This window comes from Calypte anna, chromosome Z (assembly GCF_003957555.1).
Source record: "Calypte anna isolate BGI_N300 chromosome Z, bCalAnn1_v1.p, whole genome shotgun sequence".
Taxonomy (NCBI): domain Eukaryota; kingdom Metazoa; phylum Chordata; class Aves; order Apodiformes; family Trochilidae; genus Calypte; species Calypte anna.
Window position 1 is genome coordinate 74,026,875 of NC_044274.1, and position 22,129 is coordinate 74,049,003.

General features: G+C 49.2%; 2 protein-coding genes across 2 annotated transcripts in view; one reads left to right on the forward strand and one right to left on the reverse strand.

The window, feature by feature from the left end:
• The window catches only part of FRMPD1 (FERM and PDZ domain containing 1), a 38,409-nt gene extending 23,820 nt beyond the window's left edge, over positions 1-14,589 (reverse strand). The window contains exons 1-3 of the mRNA XM_030467771.1: positions 14,517-14,589; positions 1,647-1,805; positions 295-399 (exon numbers count right to left, since the gene is read on the reverse strand). Coding sequence (XP_030323631.1) covers positions 295-395 — 101 coding nt within the window. The 5' untranslated portion in view covers positions 396-399; positions 1,647-1,805; positions 14,517-14,589. The remainder of the gene's footprint in view (positions 1-294; positions 400-1,646; positions 1,806-14,516) is intronic.
• LOC115599930 (collagen alpha-1(I) chain-like) lies at positions 10,305-14,656 on the forward strand. The gene is made up of 2 exons (XM_030467641.1): positions 10,305-10,318; positions 14,017-14,656. Exons 1-2 carry the CDS (start codon positions 10,305-10,307, stop codon positions 14,654-14,656), a joined length of 654 nt encoding a protein of 217 aa, XP_030323501.1.
• Positions 14,657-22,129: the final 7,473 nt, after the last annotated feature.

Consider the following 22,129-nt stretch of genomic DNA (forward strand, 5'->3'; position numbering starts at 1 on the left):
TCCTTAAAACATGGACCCATGGAAAGACACACAGAGAAGTACAATTTCATCTTCAGGAAAAGTTCATTTCACATCAAGCAGTATTGTATTTCTGTGCATGTGTGTCACAAACCCGGAATGAGTGAAAGCAGGCACATCTCTCCCTGGAAACTAAGGGGGGTGCTTCAAAACACTGTTTTTTTCCTGGGGAATACTCTGTGTAACCTGTGACTGCCCCTGTTTGTTTGGAACAGGCTTGTGCTTTCTCTGATCAAAGATGAACAACAGCTATTCCTTTACAAAAATCACATTTACCTGGCTGAGCCATCCCGAGAGCGATGAAGCCATTTTGCTACCATTTGCTCTATCCTACATGCTTTGCGTGTCTGGATTAGGTTAGTCTCCAAATCTTCCATTTACCTGAAAGACAGAGAAGCCACAGGGAAACAGAATGATAAAACATTGAGGAAATCTAGACACTGCTCCGAGTCACCAACACCAATTCACAGGTGTTCTGTAACAGAAAGATCCCTTGTCTCCTTGATAAGATCATGTGCTGTCACAGAGGATGTCAGCATCTGTAACATCCCCCGTCCCCTCTGCCTGGAACTTTTGGTATATCCATGTTGGTCATCATTGTGCATTAGCTTCTCATGGTAGAGAATGACCCAGTAACCTCTGTATTCCTTTTTGGTTGTTTCTGGATCCAGTGGAGAAAAGCTGCCATACCCGGTCACAGACCCTCCTCAGGTCTCTATTTCAGCTTGGCACCTCTGCACGGTACCTTTGGTAACACTCACCTGTACACTGATCTGGACTAGACAGGCTTTCTGCACTGACCATCATTTCAAGGACAAGTGCGTATCCTTCAGCCTCAGTGGGCCAGACACTCTGGGGCACGACTGACGGCTTTATGGACTACTCCTGGCTGCCTCAGGAAGGCAGAGAGCTGGGGTATTCCCTCCTTGTGACAGATTTCCTCTCTGATTAATACAGCCAGGGAAACTCCAGAAAGCAGTAACAAAGTAAAAAACTGAGTGGGCAGAAATAGTCTCAGCCAAAGTAAAAAGCTCAAATTTGTCTCTATTGGTCCAGGGTGCTGATTCCTGCTAGTCCTGGACCTCTGCAAACATATGTGGTTCCAGAAATCAGCAGAGTGAGCAGTTCATCTTGCATCTTCCCCTTAAAAGCTCCAGTACAACATGAAAATGGTAACTCACCCAACCTGCTCCTTGTGCATGTACCCTCTGTTTTCAACAGGATGGTTTTAGTCCTACTGAACTGAAAAACTGTGGCACTAGAGGGGTTTGGCTCAGACCTGATTAATTCACTATACCATTAATTGCAGCTAAAAATGTCCCTTCTTTTGAGGCTCAGGCACAAAGTCTAGGCCAGCTTCCAGACCTCACTCTGAACCTGGCAGTCAACAGATTCCTGTATCAAATCTGGTAACTTGCCACTTTAACACTGCACCTTCCAAAATACAGAAAGCCTGTAGCCACATATCATTTTCGCTATTCATTCAAGCACTTGGAAAGAACTGTGGACTGCAAGTGAACCAAACACAAATTGAAATAGAAAATACATCTGCATACAGGAAGTCACAAAAAATACCAGCTCTCAGTATTTCCATTGTATTTCAGCAATGAAACAGTTATTGCAGCCACCTTTGACACTGTGTCCTCTGGTCAGCTTGCAAGCTTTGGATGTCCTGAGCTCCGTTGTGTCTTCTGCTCACACAGTAAGTTCTGAGCACTGGGGACATTGTTTGTTATTCTGGGAAAATGCACAGGACAGTGGGCTGCTGGTCCATAGCAGGAGTTCTCCTGTAGATGAAATATTAATAAGTTAAGTTCAGAATAACAAGACGATTGAAAGCTGATGGGAATGAGGCACAAAACACTTTCTCTCAACAGACTGAACTTCTGTCCCTCTGCACCCTCCTGACTCACTACACCCTCCCTAACTCCTCTTTTCTAACATGAGAAAACAGGACCAACATTTGTTGGGTTTCCATCCCAGCAAGTCATTCTGGCCCATTTCACCATCTTCTGTGTAGGAATGGACAGAAAAGAGGGTCATACGATTCAGAGCTCTACGAGTTCTTTCACCAACCATTCTCTTCACTGCTCTTTCTTACGCAACACAATTTGAAACTGCTCCTTTAGCCACACTGCTCCTATGTCTGCCCCTGGGGAGCACCTCTGAACCAAAACCACATACTCTTGCAATCAAGTTGTGTTTTCTGAAGGAAACTAGAGCTTGTAGGATGGGAAATCTGCTCCATTGCCAGACGGTGACTGGGAAGCAACTACAGAATGAGTAGAAGCAGATCAGCTCTGCAGCCTGAAAGACATAGGTAGGACACATCAAACCAAGGCCTCAGCAGTTATCCTCTATGCCTAACTAACATGTTCCCTTTCAGCCTCAAGAATTTCACAGTTTCTGACAGGCAGCTCTGCAGACACTGTAACACTCATGCAACTGTGTGGCTGAAACCACCTTCTGACTTTGACCTCATCCCTCTCTCAGAAGGATACAGTGCTTTGGCTTTCCCACATCCCTTCATATGCTCTAACATTCCCCCTGAGCCATGGGCAAAGTCCATCAGCTACTGATGCACTGAGATCAATTTGTCTCTGCTGCTTTCTCATTATCTCCCTCTGCAGCTCCACCCTCTACCCCTTTCACACACCTGCTACACAAAAAGAGAATGTTTCTATGTTTCTGCTGTGCTTCACAAAACACAATTTCTGGAGAACGCCTCTTAACCTGCAGGACAGGGAGGAAAAGCTTAAGAGAAGAGAAGGAGAGATGCTTAAAAAACCCCAGTTGGAATGATAAAAGAGAGAAAGCTCACATTACCCTTTCAGTAAACCAGAATGTTTGACCCAAACAGCAGCTGTTTTACAAGAAGCAGTTTTGGCAGATATTTCCCCATGACTGTTCACAACACAAAGTAGCAGCAGCCTTCTTTCTCATGGAGTCCCCAGGACATACAGGTGCCTGCATGTATGCTGAGTGGGACAGAACTACCCAGCCTCTTGCACAGACCCATCATGTGTGTCCACTTGGCACCTCCTTGCTTCACAGTTGTCCCACAAGAGCTCTGACCCAAGTCCTTCTCCCACCTGCCCTTTTGCAACTATTTTTGAGTAAAGCACGTCACTAAGGAGCTTGAGTGGGATAGGATCCTAATACACAAAAATCCTTAAACTCTGTCAGAAGAAGAGACTAAGACTTGTCAGGTGTTTGCATGGCTGACTGACCCATCCATACATCCATTGCTTGATGTCTCAAAGAAAACCTGTGTGGGTGATTCTGACTCTTCAGGAACAACACCAACCTGAAGATCAAGGCCTTGGCAAACCTCAGAGCATGGAGCCACAGGGTGGTGCAACAGACAGCAGTGCCAGGATGTGCATTGTCTCCTGGACGGAGGAACATGGGGCACAAGAACTGCCTGTCTGCATGTCATGCTCCTCCTGCCACAGCAGTGACCACACTACTGCCCTGCCCACACCCTTCCTTTCAACCACCACAGTGGCACAGCAGGTTTGTATCTTCCATCTCTGCTGCAAACAATTACAACACATGCTCTCATATCACCCAGTTCTTGTCCAGTCCAAAATAGAATGGAAAGCCGGTGGCAGCTCACTATATAAGGAGTGAAACCTGTGAAGAAATGTGTGCCAACTGCACAGTCAAGCAGAAGGCACCTCATGCAAGACTATTCAGCTATCTCAGATTCTGGCAGGGAAAAAACCAAAAAATAAAACAAACCAACTTTCAAGGAGAACTCTTCTACTTTTCTCATGTCACTACACAGAAAGTATTAATTCCTCAAACTGAAATTTTCTGATGGACAAAGTTTTACTAGTGTTTTTGAAATGGTATCTTTGCTTTAAGTGTTCAATACCATAAAAATCCCAGAGCAGTATTCAGAATCAGCAAATCTTCTCCACTCACTAGTGGCAGAGAACAGCATGAGAAGAGATAATTGCAATAAGGTGTCATGAAATAGCCCTGGATGAGCTCCACCTGTATCTTCACTCATTTGGGCTTTTGGAAGCACTTTTTCTAAGTACTTCTTGTAATGGAAGCCAGACAGTAGCATGCAGTCATGAGGAAGGCAATAATGAAATACAACTTAGTTGTAATGAGTCTTGTGCTCCCACAGCCCCAAGTACAGTAACGGGCACTGTTGAAGACCTGTGACACTCCAGTTCTCCTCTTGCTCCTGGTTCACTTGCCCACTGCCCAGGTAGCAAGCCTTCCATGTGCACAGGGCAAGAAGCACTGCCAGGCTAAGCAGAGCGTGACAGCCTGCGGGGACACAATCCTTGCTTACCCATTGCAATTTTTTCCCTCATTCTCCCCTCCCAACAGCACACACTGCTGAGACAGCTCCAGGCCAGACCCCAGATGGTTATTTCATCAGGGTAACCATCAGATCAAACGAGGATAAAATACGTTAAATGACCTTTCTCTCTCCAGGATGGAGGCTTTTCCTACACAGATTTTGGATCCTGCCAGAGATGTAAGGCTACCTGGGAGCAATCAGAACAACAGGCAGCCTGGGGGGAAGCAGAGGGAAGGAGACGACTGACAGGTCTTACCCAGCTGCCTGTGCTGAGCCCTGAAAGCTGGGACACAGAGGGAAAGATGACCCACGTTCTGCCTTCTTCAGCGATCCATAAAGACTGACACCATGAGGTCTTTAAGCATCAGCAAATTAGTTATGAGTCATGTCTACTTTTATACTCTCCATACCTGTCCATATGCACAGACACATTTTCATGATTGGCTATTATAAGCTGTTCACATGTCCTAAGTCCCAAGCAGATAGGTTACAACTAACTGTCCACACACTTAAAGCAGATACATAAAAATTTTTCTGTTGATTCCCTCACTTACTTACAAAGTACCAAGCCATTTTCTCTTTACTGCTAACTATGCTAACAAGGTTGAAGATACTGCTGGAGGTCAAGCTGTGTGCCTACACCTTCTCCCACAGACACTGTCACAGGTGGTCAAGCCACCTGAGCAAAATTCCCTTATTCTGCTTTTAAAGTGCTTCTTTGCACCAGCCTGCAAAGCTCTCAAAACCTCCTGTGGACATTGGCAATTCACTGGAGCTGGAAGGACACAGCTGCTGGCAACAAAGAGGGTGCATGCACAAGATCTTCCTGCAACACACCATCCTCACAGCAGCACTTACAGCTCTTTGCAGCCCAGACACCCCCACCCTGATGCTCCCAGAGCCCCTGCTCCAGAGCTATACGGGCGGCTGGAAGCTTCAGATTCAGTGGGATTGTTGGGAGTGAAATATCTGATCTTTGCAGTGGACACAGAAACACCCTTGATCACCTTTGACCTTTGATCCTAGGTGCATCCTCAAAGGCAAACAAAGAGGATTCAAGCTTTTTTTGTTTGTTTGTTTTAAATTTCCTGAAGTTTGTAGCCCGATTTGTTCTAAATATTGGGAATGATCAGCTGCCACACAAATATTACTTTGAGAATAAGTCTATCTATACATCTATCTATATCTACTTTCTGCAGATGCAGAAAACTTTTTTCTCTTTCCAAACACACTTTTCCACCTGAAAAACAGCTATCAGCATTTCTCTAACCACTGCTGCTGCCAGCCCTGGTGGTGGTGCCACTCAATGATGACCCCTAGGCCTGAGACTTGGCCCCAGGTACTCAATTACTTTAACTTACTCTTTGTGGGGTTTCAGGAACATGTACCAGGAGCCTGTGCAGCTATTCAAAGATGAATGCAGTACTCTTGCCTTGCAAGTGAATTTACTAAGGGAGTAAAGGGCCTTTAAGGCTTTTTCCACCTCCCATCTTCAAGCCACCACTCCCTCAAAGCCACCTCACAGTAATTCTTACAGCAGAGATAATCAGGAAAGCAGCCAGCTCCAGCCTCTAGCTACACATAATCCCACATGGGAATCCTCATCATGTGGAACAAGGTTGCCTGGTTACGGAAGACACAAATCTTGTCTCTGGACATCCTGACCTGATCACAACACTAGCAGCAACCTCTGCAGCAGCTGCTGAATGGGGAGACCATTCCTTTTGCAGATGGGCCTAGTTCTCAACATCTGTCCTCATAAACTGGAAAATCTTTAGGACTCAGCCAAAACTTGTGGTGTTGAAAATATAGGCAGTAAGGCTGAAGGGCAGTGAGTGCTGTGGTCCAAAGGGTAAATGCAGTGCTTCGTGCTGGTCCCTCTGCTTTTCATTGAAACCAAATCTCCCTTTTTGATGAATGGTCAAAACCTGTGCACTAGGTTAGATATTTAAAAAGAAATCTGCTGTTCCTCAGGAGGGGATCCCTCCTCCAAAAACAACCTCCTGTGCTCCTCCAAATGCTCCTTTATGAGGCTGACAAGTCTCCCAGGAGCAGCAAGATGGCTATTAATACCATTTATTGCTGGTAATGCAGCCTCAGTGTCTCAGCTTTCCTCCCATCCTTCCACTAATGGCTAGTCCAGTCCAGCCCGGAGTTCTTGGGCTACAAAGTAATCATAGTGATGCTGAATTTCATCACTCTAGAGAAAAGGCAGAGGGCTCTGTGCCATGCATGCAGTGCTATGAGAATGCTGAACACTACAGCTGTTTAAGCCACTGTCCAGGATGAGCTGTGAAAAACACACAACAAGCTTGTGTCTTTTGTCCTGTATTCTTTCCCTTTGCCTTTTCATGGCAGAGCAGAGGAACACAAATAAGTTCACAGACCTGCTAGTGTCCAAGCTGTGGCTAGTTGTGCTGAAAAGGCTGAAGGTGCTGGTGGAACCCCACACTTTGCCCTCCTCAAGACAGAAGAAGAAACATCCACCAGAAAAAAAACAACCAAACATACAAAACCAATAATCCTGTATGCTCCCATCACTATGCAGAAAGCATTAACTTAAAGGGAAGGAGTGAAGGGAGGCAAGCCCACCCCGAGCACAGCAGGGACACCTGCTTCTGGTCTACCTTGCCTTCCCAGGTGCTCTAGATCTGGGGGAGCAATGTCCCTCCCACCATAAGAGATGATCAGGTTTGAGACCACTCATGAAACAGGAACATTCATAATCTATGGGGCCTGAGGAGATGCAACCTAGAATCCTGAGGGAACTGGCTGGGGTCACTGCCAAAACACTTTCCATGCTACAGTAAAAATTCATGATGGTCAGGCAACTGGGAAAAGGGAAACATTACACCCATTTTCACAGAGGGCAGAGAGGAGGACCCTGAGAACTACCAATCTGTCAGCCTCACCTCTGTGCTTGGGAAGATCATGGAACAGACCCTCCTGGAAGCTCTGCTAAGGCACATGGAAGACAGGAATGTGATGCATGACTTCACCAAGAGCAATTACTGTCTGACCAGCCTTCAACAATGGAGTGACTACGTCAGTGGACAAAGGAAGAGCTATGGATGTCATCTCTCTAGACTTCTGTAAGGCCTTCAACATGGTCCCCAACAACATCCTTCTTTCTGAACTGGAGAGATGGGTTTGACGGGTGGACTGATGGATTGAGAACAGCTCTGAGGAGAAGGACTTGGGGGTGTTGGTTGATGAGAAGCTGGACATGTGACACAAGGTTGCAGTCCAAAAGGCCAAATGTAGCTGAATGGCACCAAAAGTAGTATGGCCAGCAGGTCAAGGGAGGGGATTTTACCCTTCTGTTCAGCTCTGCTGGGACCCCCCTGCAGTGCTGTATCCAGCTCTGGGGTCCTCAGTACAAGACAGACATGGACTTGCTGAGGTGGGTCCAGAGAGTGACACAGAAATAGTCAGATGGATCGAACACCTCTCTGATGAGGAAGAGTTGGCATTTGTTCAGCCTGGAAAAGGCTCATGGGAAACCTTACTGGGGCCTTTCAATACTGAAAGGGGGCTTTGAAAAAAAGATGGGGACAGACTTTTCAGTAGGGCCTGAAGCAAAATGACAAGGGCTGATAGTTTTAAACCAAAAGATGGGAGTTTCAGACTAGAGATATGGGGAAGAAGTCTTTTACAGTAAGGGTGGTAAAACACTGGCCCAGATTGTCCAAGGAGGTGGGAGATGCTCCATCCCTGGAAATATTCAAGGTCAGGTTGGACAGGGCTCTGAACAATCAGATCTGGTTGAAGATGTTCCCATTCACTTCAGAGGAGTTGGACTAGATGGCCTTTAAATACCCCTGTCAACCCAAACCGTTCTGTAACTATGATTTTACCTCCCTCACAGCTGGTGTCATGTCCTAACACTGCAGCTCAGAGACAAAGCAGGGTTGGTCCCTGCCTGGGCTACACCAACTCATCAGGTATAGTCTTACTGGAAGGAGAAGGAAGGAGATCTGCTAGATGCTGCCCTTACAAGCTATGAAAAGCAGAAACTGCAGCAGCTGGTATCTTCTTTCACCATGTGGCTGATCTCCTTGGCTTGCAGAACAGCACAGAGAAGTCCTTCAGCTCATGCTCAGCCTCCCTGCTGCTAGGAAGTCATATTTTTTTCTACTTGCTTGCACAGATCACAGGGACAGCAAAAAAATATTCATCCCAGGTTCTTGCTGAGCACCCCTGACTCTGGAGAAAGTCTGGGCTCCTGTGGATGAGACCTGGTCTGGTGTGTAATCTATCAACCAAGGAAGGATATCCTTGACAGCACAACAAGGTGTGGAGCTTCCTGGTTCAGGCAGGTGGAGATTCAGGAGAACAGGCACAGTCTCACACAGCCAAATACCTATCTCTGCTGACCAGCCAGGGGATTTGGATCATGAAATGGATCAACTGCTGTGCAGGGAGCTGTTCATAAAAGTGATGTCTGGTTCTTCAGCTGCTGCCCTTGCCCAAGAGCAGCAGGTACCCTCTTGTACCAGAGGGCAAACATGTTCTTTGCTTCCTAGACAGGCAGCAGCAAACTAAACTCACTCTTGACAAACACAGTTCACTGTGAGTCTGGGCTGCATCAAAAGACACTTTTGGGAGGACTGGACATCTCTGCAGCAAAGCTTTTGAAGGTCATCCAGCCTTCTTGACAAGACACCAGGACACCAGGACAGATTTTCCACACAGTAGGTTCTAAAGATGTTCCCCAAGATACAGTCAGGGAAATTAATGTTAGAGGACCAGAATTAATGCTTCCATGGCAACCTGCCCAGAATGCAAGTAAACTCGAGGTGGGAAGATGATAGTAGAAACCTCCCCAAGAATGTCTCTAGATGGGTAGCACCTGATCTGCAAGGACCACCCTCTTCTTTATAGACACTGTACCCACAACCATGTCTTGGAAGTTCTTCAGAGGACCCTGAAATGTTGCCAGGATGCCCAGAATCGTGACTTGAGTTCTGCCTGGGAGCAGGAGCAGCTGGACAGCAGGTGGTTGGAGAGGCAGAGCACACATCCACCATCCAGCCCTCACTTATCACCTCCCAGCTTCTACCCCCTGTCCCCAGGCCCATCTCCATGCAAACACAGCAGACATGGACAGGGTGGGCCTTCTTCCCCTTCCATCATTTTTTTTTCACAGAAATTGAGGACTCTTGCAGACCTGCATAACGTGGGGACAAAGTGCTGGAGGAGGAGAGGAATGCCATGAGGTCCCACCATGCAACCTGTGGACACATGGTTTACTGATGGGGACATAGGCTCAGCACTGTAGGGACCAGGTGCCAGCACTGACAGCAAGGCAGCTCCATCCCATGCCCTGGTGCTGCAGTGCAACAAAGGCATCATAGAATCACAAGACTGTTATGGATGGAAGGGACCTTAAAGCTCATCCAGTTCCACCCCCCTGCATGATCAGGGACTCCTCCCAACAGCCCAGGTTGCTCCTAGCCCCATCCAACCTTCAACACTGCCAGGGATGGGGCAGCCACAGCTTCTGGGGGCAACCTGGGCAACGAGGAGCTCCTCACCCTCACAGCAAAGAGCTTCTTCCTAAGATCTCATCTAAATCTTACCTCTTCCAGTTTTAGGCCATTACCCCTTGCCCTCTTGCTATATATCCTTGCCAAAAGCCCCTCCCCAGCTTTCATGTAGTCCTCCTTCAGGTATTAGAATGTGCTCAAAGGTCTCCCTGCAGTCTCCTCCAGGATGAACAACCCCAACTCTCTCAGCCTGTCCTCAGTGGAGAGCTGGTCCAGCCCTCTGATCATCTTCATGGTCTCCTCTGGACTTGTTCCAACAGCTCTGTATTCTTCCTCAGTTGAGGCTGCAGAACTGGACACAGGGCCCCAGGTGTCTCACCAGAGCAGAGCAGAGAGGGACAATCCCATCTCTGGCCCTGCTGCTCACACTGGGGATGCAGTCCAGCACACAGGTGGTTTGTCTGACAACGCACATGCATGAACCATGGTGAGTGTCTCTTCACCCAACAGCTCCAAGTCCTTCTCCTCAGGACTACCCAGGACTCCATCCATTCTCAGCCCAGCCTCAATTTGACCTGCAGATGCAGAACCTTGCACCTGGCCTTGTTGAACCTCATGAGGTTTGCACAAGCCCACCTCTCAAGCCTGTCAAGGTCCTTCTGGATGGCATCCCTTCACTTCAGTGTGTTTATTTCACCACACAGCTTGGTGTCATCAGAAAACTTGTGTGGGTGCACTCAATTCCACTCTCCATGCTGTCAACAAAGATGTTACCAGTCCCAGTACCCGATCCTTGAGGAACACCACTCGTGACTGGTCTCCATTTGGACATCAAGCTGCTTACTCCAACTCTTTGGACAGTGACTATCGACCCAGTTCCTTATCCACATAATTCCAGTTTAGATATCAGAATGTTGTGGGGGACAGTATTGAACGCTTTGCACAAGTTCAGGTAGAGGTTGTCAGTCACTCGCCCTTTGTCCACTAATGCAGTGACACCATCATAAAAGCCCACCAAGTCTGTAAGGCAGGCTTTACCCTCACCTTGGCTGTCACAAACCATGTCCGTTTTCTCCATGTGCCTTAGCAGAGCCTTTGAAGATGGACAGCTAAGGGATGAACCTGATGCTACAAACAAGCTACCCCCTCCACAATCACCTAGCACCGCCATCTTCCAAGAGGCCCAGAGGAAGCTTCCATGTGGCATCTTTAGGAGCCTGGAGCACATCTTGTAGTTGTGCAAGAGAGAGACACAAGCATCAGAGAGGCAGGGACAACCAGAGGCAGACAGACCAACACTGCCACATCATGCCTATTGCTGCCTGGGACTCATGAAGATGGTCCCTTTGTCTCTTTCAGCTTGACCAGACACACTACTGCTGGCCAGAATCCACCAGTGACCACAGGCTGCTCCCCCAGCCCACCCGCAGGGCAGTCCCAGCTGCTAGCTTGCTTTCTAAGCCCATTTGCAAGTCTGGCCTGTACCATGACACCTTCACTGTGCTCTGGTTTCCTGCACATGCCTGAATTAGTTTTAAAAGTTACTAGTTTCTGGACACAGCATGCAAAGACTTCAGGTACCAGATAAAAAACATTTCAGCAGAGGCCCTAGATCTTTGCTTGGTGCATCTGCTCAGAGCAGACAGGAACAGTTAGAACAGCTTTGTGTGCAGACGATTACACACACACACACACACACACACCAAGGAAAATGAAAGACAGAATGTTCAAGGTGGAAAGGATAAAAATCAATGCTTCCGCCCCTGAATAGTTTTCACTTCTAAGAATAGACTTATGGGGAAGTGTGTGAAGACTTTCATCTCTCAGCTGTATCTCTCTGGACAAGAATTGCCAGCACAGAAGGAATGTTCTCCTCTGATTCCCCAACTTAGCTTTCCAAGAGTAACTTATTTTCACAGTGATGAAAAGAACTGCCTCAGAATGTGTAGTCAGAGCCTCTTCCCCAGCTCCTGTGTGCACAATGAAGTCCACCAGCTCACACTGCTAGCAACATTTTCATGCCACTTTGCAATCTGCACAATGGAGGAGAAAAAAGAAAAAAAAAAAGAAAAAAAAAAAAGTTCTGTGAAGAACTCCACATATTGGCACAGATCTTCCTGTTCTTCATGGGCCTCATGGCATTACTCTCCTCCACCAGCACCTTGATCCCAAAACCAACAAACATGCGTGTGAAGTCTGGTACTCTGGAGTATTTTCACCATCTTCCTGGGACTGTTGTCACAGAAGGAAACACAATTTAGCATACACAGTGACCATGAAGACCCCATGCCGGGCAATGACTTCTCCATGGCCTTTTGGCAAATGCCAAGAAAAGAAGACTAAAGAGAGGGAAAACATATGCACTTGAAAATTACTGATTCAGGGATTTCATGCTGCATACAGAGACACTTCATAAAAGCCTAAGAGTGTCCCTTCAGCTTTAAAAATGCCAGGCTCTTTGTAAGCATTAGAACCCAGATAACTAAGTAGGAGTAAGTACACTGCTGTTTGCTAGCAGCTTGCCTAGCAAGGGTTAAGAGAGTAACGTACTAAACCTTAGAGGAGAGATAGCCGGGACAAATTAGATAGCATTACACTTGGAAATACGTGCAGTATGCCTGCAAAGGCTCCTGCAAAGGAGTCTCCACCACTGCAAGCTCCACATTTGGCTGCAAGCCCAGCTGCAACCCAAACACTGCTATTCCTGCTGCTGAGACAGGCTGTCCCACAGCAGCTGCAATGGGTGCAGGAAATGACCGAGAAGCACCGGTGGAAAAGAACTTCACCTGCTGCTCTATGGAAGGCCCCACTCATTCTTTTCAAGCTCCCTGTCCATCTATGGCCCTTCTACACCTCTACTCTTGCCTGAGGAAGGTTTGTCTCTGCCTCTTACTCTGAGTTGTGCTGCATCCTCACAACTCCTCCGGTGCACCCTTGCTTCTTCCCTTCACACCCAGTCTGGTCCCACAGCTTCCCCATCAGCTTGCCAGATCTGCACAGGCTGAGTCCCAAGCAGAGGGAGGGAGCAAGGGTTTGATGCCTCTCTAGCTCATGTCAGCTGGAATTCATGCAAGGAGAATGAAACGCTGCCCTGCTGACATACAGATTTTTTTTCTGCTACAGCTTGGGTTTTTGTCAGGCTGGTGTGATGGCTCTCTGAACACTGGTCTCCCTTCCCTGCTACAGAGAACCTCATATGGAAGCAGGAGCAGCACCACAGAAGACTACCTACCTAATATAACTACCATTTCCATCTTAAATTCTGCAGATTCTTCTGGGCCAGCAGGTCTGCTCCTACAGCACAAGACCCTCATGACCCTTACATTTCTTGTCTTTTAGCCCCTTGACACTGGCTCCTTTAGACATCTCACTTGAGGCTTAAGCCTCAGCCTAATCTTCCAGGGAGGAGAAACTTGAGGTAGCTGCCCACTGCTGTAGTAAACCCACTTTCAACAAGGCAGCCACCAATGTGCTGCTGTGAGTTACATAACACACTTTGCTCAAGAGGAAGAGATCAACATACTCATTCAGAATAAGCCGCCCAGATGGAAGCTGGCAGCTGTGTTTTCAGTGGTTAGACAGCCACCAGGAGCACACACAAGTGAAGCAAACACGGGCCCAAAAGTGAAACACGTACAGCATGAACAAGCAGTGCTGTGCTGGCCTTATCTTCCACTGTGCTCCAGAGAGGTCTCAGCTCTGTCATCAGCTACTGCCCTGCTCCAGACCACAGCCTTCGGGGAAAGCAGCTCTCCACAGATGCTGCACTCGATAATCTCATGTTAAAGCCACTCTTACTTCTGCTCTCTCAGGCTCAGATGAAATTTCTCTCACAGTATATTCCCATCGTGGTTAAAAAGCAAAAAATCACTGCCTGTGAAATCCGTAGCAGAGAAGTCCTGGCTTTGTTTTGTTTTGGGTTTGTTTTGATTTGTTTGCTTGTTTAGTTGGTTCGGGGGTGGCTGTGCGGGAGCATGTAGCTTCCTCCCACGAAAAAGCAAATGAACTCAACAGAAGCCACGAAACAAGGCACCGAAGCAAAACGAGAGGCAGACAGAACCAAAGCTTCTGAACATTTCACTCATATGGGCACGGCACCATCACGTATTTCTGGATAAAAGAGAAGAGCAGGACCTCATACCAAGCCTCAGAATGCCCAGGTCTCTGCTGTTCCCCCGGGTTTAGGGAACTGCCCCTCCACCAGCACGGCACCGCCACCCCCTCTCTACTGCACACCCCGGGTGTCCCGCAGCCTCCAGACGCACAGACGTTTTCCACGTGGCTTTTAAAAACAGACGGCGCAAAACAGAACCACCAGTACGACTTACTGAAACACCTCTCTCAGCCAAAACCGCCCTCTTTTGACCACCTCGGCCGACACCTTCTACACGCACACCGGGACACGGCCGGCCCAGCCCGGTGTCTGCCCGATCGCTCAGCAGCCCCAGCTCCAGCCCCTCCTCGGATGGACGGGCCGGGGATAGGCAGGGCGGGGACCCCTGGGAACAGCCGGGGCCGGGGGAAGCGGGGTCAGCGTAGGGCTGTCCGCCCGGTCGAGGACCTGGGGGCTGCCGCACCGTCGGGGGCTCCCTGGACCACCTCCACCCGGGGGTCCCGCAGCTCCGCTTCCCCTGGGGCAGAGGGATACCCCCCCACCCGCGTCGCAGAGGACAATCCCCCGTTACCTGCTCCCGGAGCTGAGTACGGACCCGGCGCCAGCGGCGAGGGAGCGGCCTCTGGGCAGGCGGGGCCGGGGCAGCGGCAGCCGCGCTCCGCCCCCGGGACCAAACCCGCCCCGCCCGCGGAGAGAGGCCCCAGGAGGTAGACCTGCAGGTTCCCGACCCACACGCCCCGGACCCATGGACCCCGTCCGTGCGACCTTTCCCTCGGACCCGGCCTGGTGGGCGGCACGTCCTCCGGGAACCCGTGTTTGGCCCCGCCGGTGGGGCTGGCCCCGGCGGCGTTGGGTCTGTGCCTTCTGCCCACCCCGAGCACGTTTCCTAGGATGTCCCAGGTTCCCCCAGCCCCCGTGATGTTATGAAGAGGCTGATTCCATCAGCCCCATAGAGGGGAAGCTGCTGCAGCCTCTCGCCCCCTGGGCCAGCCAGCAGCCAGGCTATGGACGCGTTCCCCATGTACAAAAACACAGTCTTGCAGCACGTGTCTCTCCACGTGGAGTGACGCCGGTGTACCCTCAGCCACCACACCGACACACGCAGCACCAACAACTTCGCCTCTGATCAGTTTGAAGTGGGAAATACATACGTACATACGTGCATACATGCATGTGTGTGTGCACAGTGTGGGTTTCCCATCAGTAAGGCACAGACACTGCCAGCATGACAGCCACCCCCAAAAGTCCCCCTCTCCCCACTTGCTAGCACCTACAAGCACATACAAGTCCCTGAAGCCATGGCCCAGCTCCAGCTGAGGAGCAGACTTGGTGACGCTAAGGACAAAGGCAGTGGGTGCCAGGGTGCTTGGACATGGCCTGAGACCATGTGACTTTGACAGGCACTGTGCAAATGGGGGTGCAGGCACCCACATCTCCTGTATCAGCTCTTCCTTCCCCGATCTGATGCCAGTGTTTGCTGTATAGATGTCCTGCCCTGTGTTTAAACTCCTCTGCAGCTGTCTGCTGCTCTTTATTTAGCATACAGCTGGTCAGAAAACAGACTCACATTCTGAAAGATATTGATTTTTTCTTTTTTGTTCCTTTCTGGTTTTGCTCTTTCATACTCTGTAATTAGACAGACTATTTCTGCACTGCAGGTCCTTCTGACCTTACCTTTTCTGTTCCTTTTCCAGGGACTGCTCTTCCCTCATATCACCTCACCCAGAGCAACTATGGATATTTTTCTTCTCTATAGATATAAAAGCTGAGTTTGTCTGGCACCTTTCATGACTAGTACTGCTTTGTGGTCACTGAATTTAACTGCAAATGGGGCTAGGGCCTGACACCTCTAATTAATATAATATTAAACAGTGCCCAGGAAAAGCTTTTGCATCAACTGCTGATTCATGCAGCTTTCATGGACAATCTGCATTACATTTCCCTGGTTGCTGTTTTCAAAGCAATTGACATTGGGAAGCAGAAGCTTAATTTAAAAAGTAATTAAGCCATAGGAAAAACCTGGGGATGAAAGTGGTATTCACTAACACAAGAGATCAGAGGTTCTCACCAAGCTACCAAATGTAGTAGATTTGTGTGTCTGGGGGAACTGAGCATGTGGTTCTGTTTTCTCTGAGTATTCTAAGTTTTGGAAGCCTGGGAAACATTTCTCCATAAATTTATGAGACATTTTGTCTCTCAATAGCATTCTTCATGGGCCAGGTTTTGATCATGTCACAGCTGATCTATAAAAGCTTTATGTCTGGGGAAACATTTCAAAACTATTTGAACGCTTCAAACCCACTGCTGTGTGCCTGACAAGCTGTTTCTGTGAGAAATGTAAGAACATCAAACAGCCAGGAGCTCATCCTGGTCATGAGATTAACCAGTGAAGTCATCTTCATGTCCCATGATCGACGTAATTGCTCTATAATTGCTGGGTTCAGGATCAGAAAGACACGTCTGCTGCAGAAGCATGACTAAGATTTCATGAATGAGAAAAAATGAGAAAATATTTCATGTATCTGAAGAACTGGACTTAGTGGATTAGTCACCCCACCCTCAGAGTTCCTTAGTCTGGAGGTGATGAGGCTGCCCAGCCACATCTGAGTGCCTGTGTACTGCAGGTTTGTGGTTCCATAAGCTGTGTAGAAACAGCTCAAGTTCCCTGACATTCTGCCTGCCCTCCTGCAGGACGAAGCTGCAGACAGGGCACACCCTTACCTTTCAGCCCTCTCCGTGTGCTTGGCCACACCATCCTGCTGCTGCTGCCCAGCCCAGATGCTTGATGATGTCTGACCCATCCAGGGTCACTGAGCACTGTGAGTGACCCAAGCAACCCTAGAGTCATAGAACGGTTTGGGTTGATTGGGATATTTAAAGGTCATTTAGTCCAACTCCTCTGAAGTAAATGGGGACATCTTCAACCAGATCTGGTTGTTCAGAGCCCTGTCCAACCTGACCTTGAATGTTTCCAGGGTTGGAGCATCTCCCACCTCCTTGGACAATCTGGGCCACTGTTTTATCACCCTTCCTGTAAAAAAATTCTTCCCCATATCTCTAGTCTGAAACCCCCATCTTTTGGTTTAAAACTATCAGCCATTGTCATTTTGCTTCAGGCCCTACTGAAAAGTCTGTCCCCATCTTTTTTCAAAGCCCCCTTTCCATACTGAAAGGTCCCAATGAGGTCTCCCCATAGCCTTTTCCAGACTGAAGAACTCCCAACTCTCTCTTCCTCATAGAGTTGTCTCAAAATCAGGATCTTTACCTGGTGTGCAAAGGCCAGTCCAGGCACAAAGAGGAGATACCAGGTTTATTACAGCATTGTACAATGTTGAGTGCCAGCAGGTTGATGCCAAAAACCTTGCACACAGAATAAACAGTATTTAAACAGGAGAAGCTGAGGGGTAGTTACAATGCTTTTCACACTTGCCTGTTGTCCTTGATTGATCTGTTATATACAGAAGGTGGGACCTAAAATTGTGTAGGGGCTTTTTGCCACAATAATGACAACCTGTGACCTGTCCTCTTAGCAATGCACCTAGGCCTGGGCCCTGCAGTAGAGTCTGTCAGTCTGTCAGTATTTGGCAGGGCAGTAATTATCACTCATTACCATCATCATTCTGAGCAGCACAATAGAAGAGGTGTCCCATCCCTCTTACCATTTTTGTGGCACCCCTCTGGACCCACCCCAGCAGGTCCATGTCTGTCTTGTGCTGGGGACCCCAGAGCTGGATGCAGTGCTGCAGGGGGGGGGGTCCCAGCAGAGCTGAACAGAAGGGCAGGATCCCCTCCATCAACCTGCTGGACATGCTGTTTCTGGTGCCACCCAGGATACTTTCTTAAAATACAACAGCACTTGTGTCACCAGGGGAAAACAGAGCAGCTTAGAAGACAGTAGAAATGAGAAAGATGTATTTCAGAGGTGGTTGCACTTGAGCCCACCCAGAGAAATGGTGCGTCAGAGAAATAAGGGGGGAATTTGTCCCTCCATGCCTTTCTGTTTGTTCCATCTCTCTCTTCCCATTGTGAAGACCTCTCTAGCAAGCCAGGCACCAGGCTGAGCCAGGGCATCACTGACTCTCCTGCAGGGTGCCTGCCTCTGTCTCCTTAGGAAGGGCATGTTCTGCCTGTTCCCAGCTCACCCTGATGCTGCTGCTAATTGCTGGCCTCTGAAGTGTGGGCAGCAAACCCAGCCAAGAGACAGCACTAAGAAGCTTGGAAGCTTGCTGTTCAGATCCCTTAGCAAGGAGTGGACAAATGGATCCATGAAGCAGAAAACCTCAAATACAAGAAAGCCAAACTGCCACAATTTGCCCTTGAAATTTCCTGAACACGACTCTGACAATGTGTTTCAATAACAGGGCTCAAGAAGGAAGCCACTTCTTTTTTTTTTTTTTTTTTAATCTGTGCTGGAAGGCAAAAAGGAGACGGCATGCAATAGGAACATTTCTGTTAATGATGTAAGTGATCTGAAAATGCTTCTTCTGAAGGTTCAGATTCACTCAGACTGCAGATAGTATAATATTTTTCTACGTGCTCTAATTTTAGAGTAGCAATTGCTTCTTAAAGGATTCAGACAAACAATACGAATTATATTCTCTTTCTGGTTCCCTTCAGCACACAGGTCAGTGTACTGAACCTTTTGAAGATATCAGAAATATTTAATCAGCTGGTGCATGGCCAGGACATGCTGTGGTTACGGGTGACTGTTTTGGGGGGGGATCACATCTTCCAGTTCACAGGTAAATCAATGGCAAGTCTCAAGTGTTTGCCTTGAGCCTCTGGTGTTGCATTTTAGCAGAGTTTTTTGCTTCCAAATGAAGATTTTGGGGCTGGTTTCACTGCCTGAGCATACAAAGCAACACAGGAGGTCAGGCAGCAGCTTTTACAACTCCGTGATCAGCAGGGCCCCTTGTTGGCAGGGCCACATTCTGCTCTTCTGAGGATTAGGAGAAGCAGCAGGGAGAGAAATCTTCCCCTGGACTGCCAGGAATGCCAGGGTGCCCTGAGCCCTTTGAGCTGTAGTCCCACAGCTCAGCAGAAGAACCAGAACTGTGGGGAGGGTGACAAAACAGACCTGGAGTCTTGGGGACAACCCTGGGATGCTTGAGCTGAGAACTGATGGGGAATTTCAAACTACCTGTAGTCCAATGTGCCTGCTCCATGATGACAACTACCATGCTTGCAGTATTGTCTGTCTCACAGAGGAAAGAACACATCTCAGGAATGCCAGCTTTCCTGATGAAAAGTTCATCTGCATGCAGGAGAAGAACCCAAAGCTTCAGGGAACCACCAGTGACACCCTGCCCAGGGGAGCTCAGCATCCTGGGCTGGGGGACAGCCACCCTCTCCCCAGATCCCCCCCAGCCCCGGGGGTCTCTGACAGGGATGGGGGACACGCTGCAGGGGGAGAGCACCCTGGGACTGCACCAGGCATGTGGCTGCCCAAGGAGGAACCAAACCTGGGGAAATTAGGACATCAGCATGATGTGGGGAGGGGGCAAGGGCATTAAAAGGGCAGACACATAAAGGGTGCTCTGCTCAGGTGTTTGCCTGTTTGTGCCCTGTGCCAGGTCAGCATAGTCTGTCCTTCTGCCCCCAGTTTCCTCCCAGCTTGGTGGAGCAACCACTACAGATACAACCTCAGGCTTTAACAGATGAGCCAGAGGTGGCCTAAGTATTGCATAGGGAAGTGACAGGAGCAGAAGACCTTGGTGTAGGAGTGCTCTCTCTCTGGGAGGGGCAAAGTCAGCTCTGCTGCCTGAGCACTGACCTGATGCAGACAGTGGGGAGGACTAAAGCCATGTCACATGGAGCTGCCATTACTGGCACAGAGTAGTCAGGCTGGGGAACCCCTAGGGGATGGTGATCTCTGACAGCAAAGGAAATCCTACCCACAATCCTGAGGTGCCAAGATCCAGGTGTCCAGACATGTGGTGAGCATGCCAGGGTCCCAGGTAGAGGCCAGAGCAGTGCTTTGAGCAAGCAGTGACCTACTGCACTATCTCTTTCTGCTACACACCAGGGATGGGGCTACCCTCCTGCCCCTGTGCCCCCCCAAGCAGTATGTAGCTGGTGAGGCTGCTGGGGAGATACACCCCACAGTAAAGGGTCAGGGAGCTGGGTAGAAGGATCACGCTGCTGTGAAGTAGAAGACTTCCAGCCTGAGGTGCCCTGAGGAGTCACCCACAGTTGTGGCTTTCACTGCCTCTTCACACAGTGTCCCTGTGCAGCCCTTGTACTTTTTCACTGTGCCCAGAGCAACGAAAGAGTGAGTGCATGAGTCCTCCTGCCCTGGAGTTGTTCTTGTGTGGATTTACACTGCTCTGGATTTACACTCTCTGCTCTGGTGTGGTTTTGCCTCTCTATCACTCAGTTTACTTGACCCCCAGGCTTCCCATGGGCCTGAACATTGCCTTATCTCAGTGGGAAATACTTCAGATATATAACTGTGTCCTTACTGTCAGCCAAGGATCCCACTCTCCCCAGCAGTACCATGATGAATGTACTTGAATGTACTTGATGATCTCAAAGGTCCTTTCCAACCTGGATGACTCTGTGGTTCTGTGAACTGCCCCTTCAGCTAAACTAGCATGCACATCAATTTGCATTTTGGGCTGTTTTGGTGAAGTCCAGAAACTGTATCTTTACACAGTCTAACCAGCTGTGTGGAGCTTATAGAGAGTGATGACAAAATGGCAAGCTGAAATTTATTGGCCAAAGAGAAAGCCTTTTTGTTTGCATAAAGGGAAATGTTGCCATTAGTGTATGTATCGATATTGATCCTTTTGATGGGGTGAAAGGGGCAACATGACAGGCAGCACCAAGGCTCCAGCACGATCTACTTTGCCTTCCCCTACTGCTTCTGCAAGGCATCCCCTGGGCCTTCAAAATGCTTTTGATATTCATCAGTGATGAACGTCCTGATCCTGCTCCAGAAGTGCAGGCTTATTGCACTTCTCTGAATCTTACTGGTAGATGCCCAAGAGGGCAGGGCAGGCTAACGATGCCTTTCCTATGGGAAGGGGATGATGTCTGCTCAGCTGAGCTGGGAGATCAGAGCAGATTTAGTTTCTGAGAAGTGTTTCTTGCCCACCCTCTGCAGTAGCTGGGTCTCACCCCATTTCATGGAATGGGGGAACCCATGGAGCAGGCAGTGCCAGTTTACACTGGCATGTCCTAACCCGGGTCCCCAGTCAGCCCCTCTTCTCTACACCCCCACCTAGCACCCCAGCCTGACACTGTCACCTCAGACTCTGCTCCTGGCCCTGAAAAGATTCTTTGCACCTCAACCATGCAGTTTTCAGGCAGCTCTCACCCACCCACACCAACAGTGAGAAGCCAGAACCAGAACTCCTCACTCAGGTACCAACAAGCCATGCGTATCCCAGAAAGCTAGGAAAAGCCAGAGCCATTTTTAAACAATGTTAGGAAGTGCCTGACCGCTGCCAAAGCCATCACACCTGGAAGATGCACCGACATGGTAATGTTGAGAAGGTCAGTTCATTCCGTTGGTGCGGCGGCCAGCAGAGGCGGTGGGAGAGAGCCAAAACCGAGGTAAGGGCAGGGGCTAACTGAGATGAAGCGGTACAGGGGGGTTCCTGAGATCGAGGCGCTCCGTACGGCTGCCCAGAACCGCGGGAAGAAACCCGGCAGCTCGCTGGCTCAGCCAATCAGGCGCGGCGGGGGGCGTGGCCAGGCAAACCGCAGGGGGATTGAAACGCCCTTGGGAGGCGCGGCGAATAGAGAAGGCTTCAGGGCAGTTTGCGCGGGCAGGGAGCTGCAGCTCACCCCTAGGGTGATGGTAAGTACTCGGAGAAAGAAGACTTTACTCCCAACAGCCAGAAAAATGGGTCTGGGTATCTAGGCCATAGGCAGTGAGGAATGCCCCAGCCTGGCAGTGGCAGCAGGACGCATCTCCGGCTGTGACTGTGTGCGGTGTGAACAGGTTGGTGATCTGCTCAGCAGGGTAATACAGCTCCAAGGTGAGGTGATGGATCTCAGGGAGGAGGTGAGCAGGCTAAGAAACATCGGGGAGAGTGAGAAGGAAATCGATTACCTTCTTCAAATGATCTCCCCTAAATTAGACCAGGAAATAACACTGGGTATGGGAGCAGAGGATCCCATACCCGCTCATCCCTATGCCCCTGAGCCCTCCCCCAAGTAACCCAGAGGAGGAGGGTC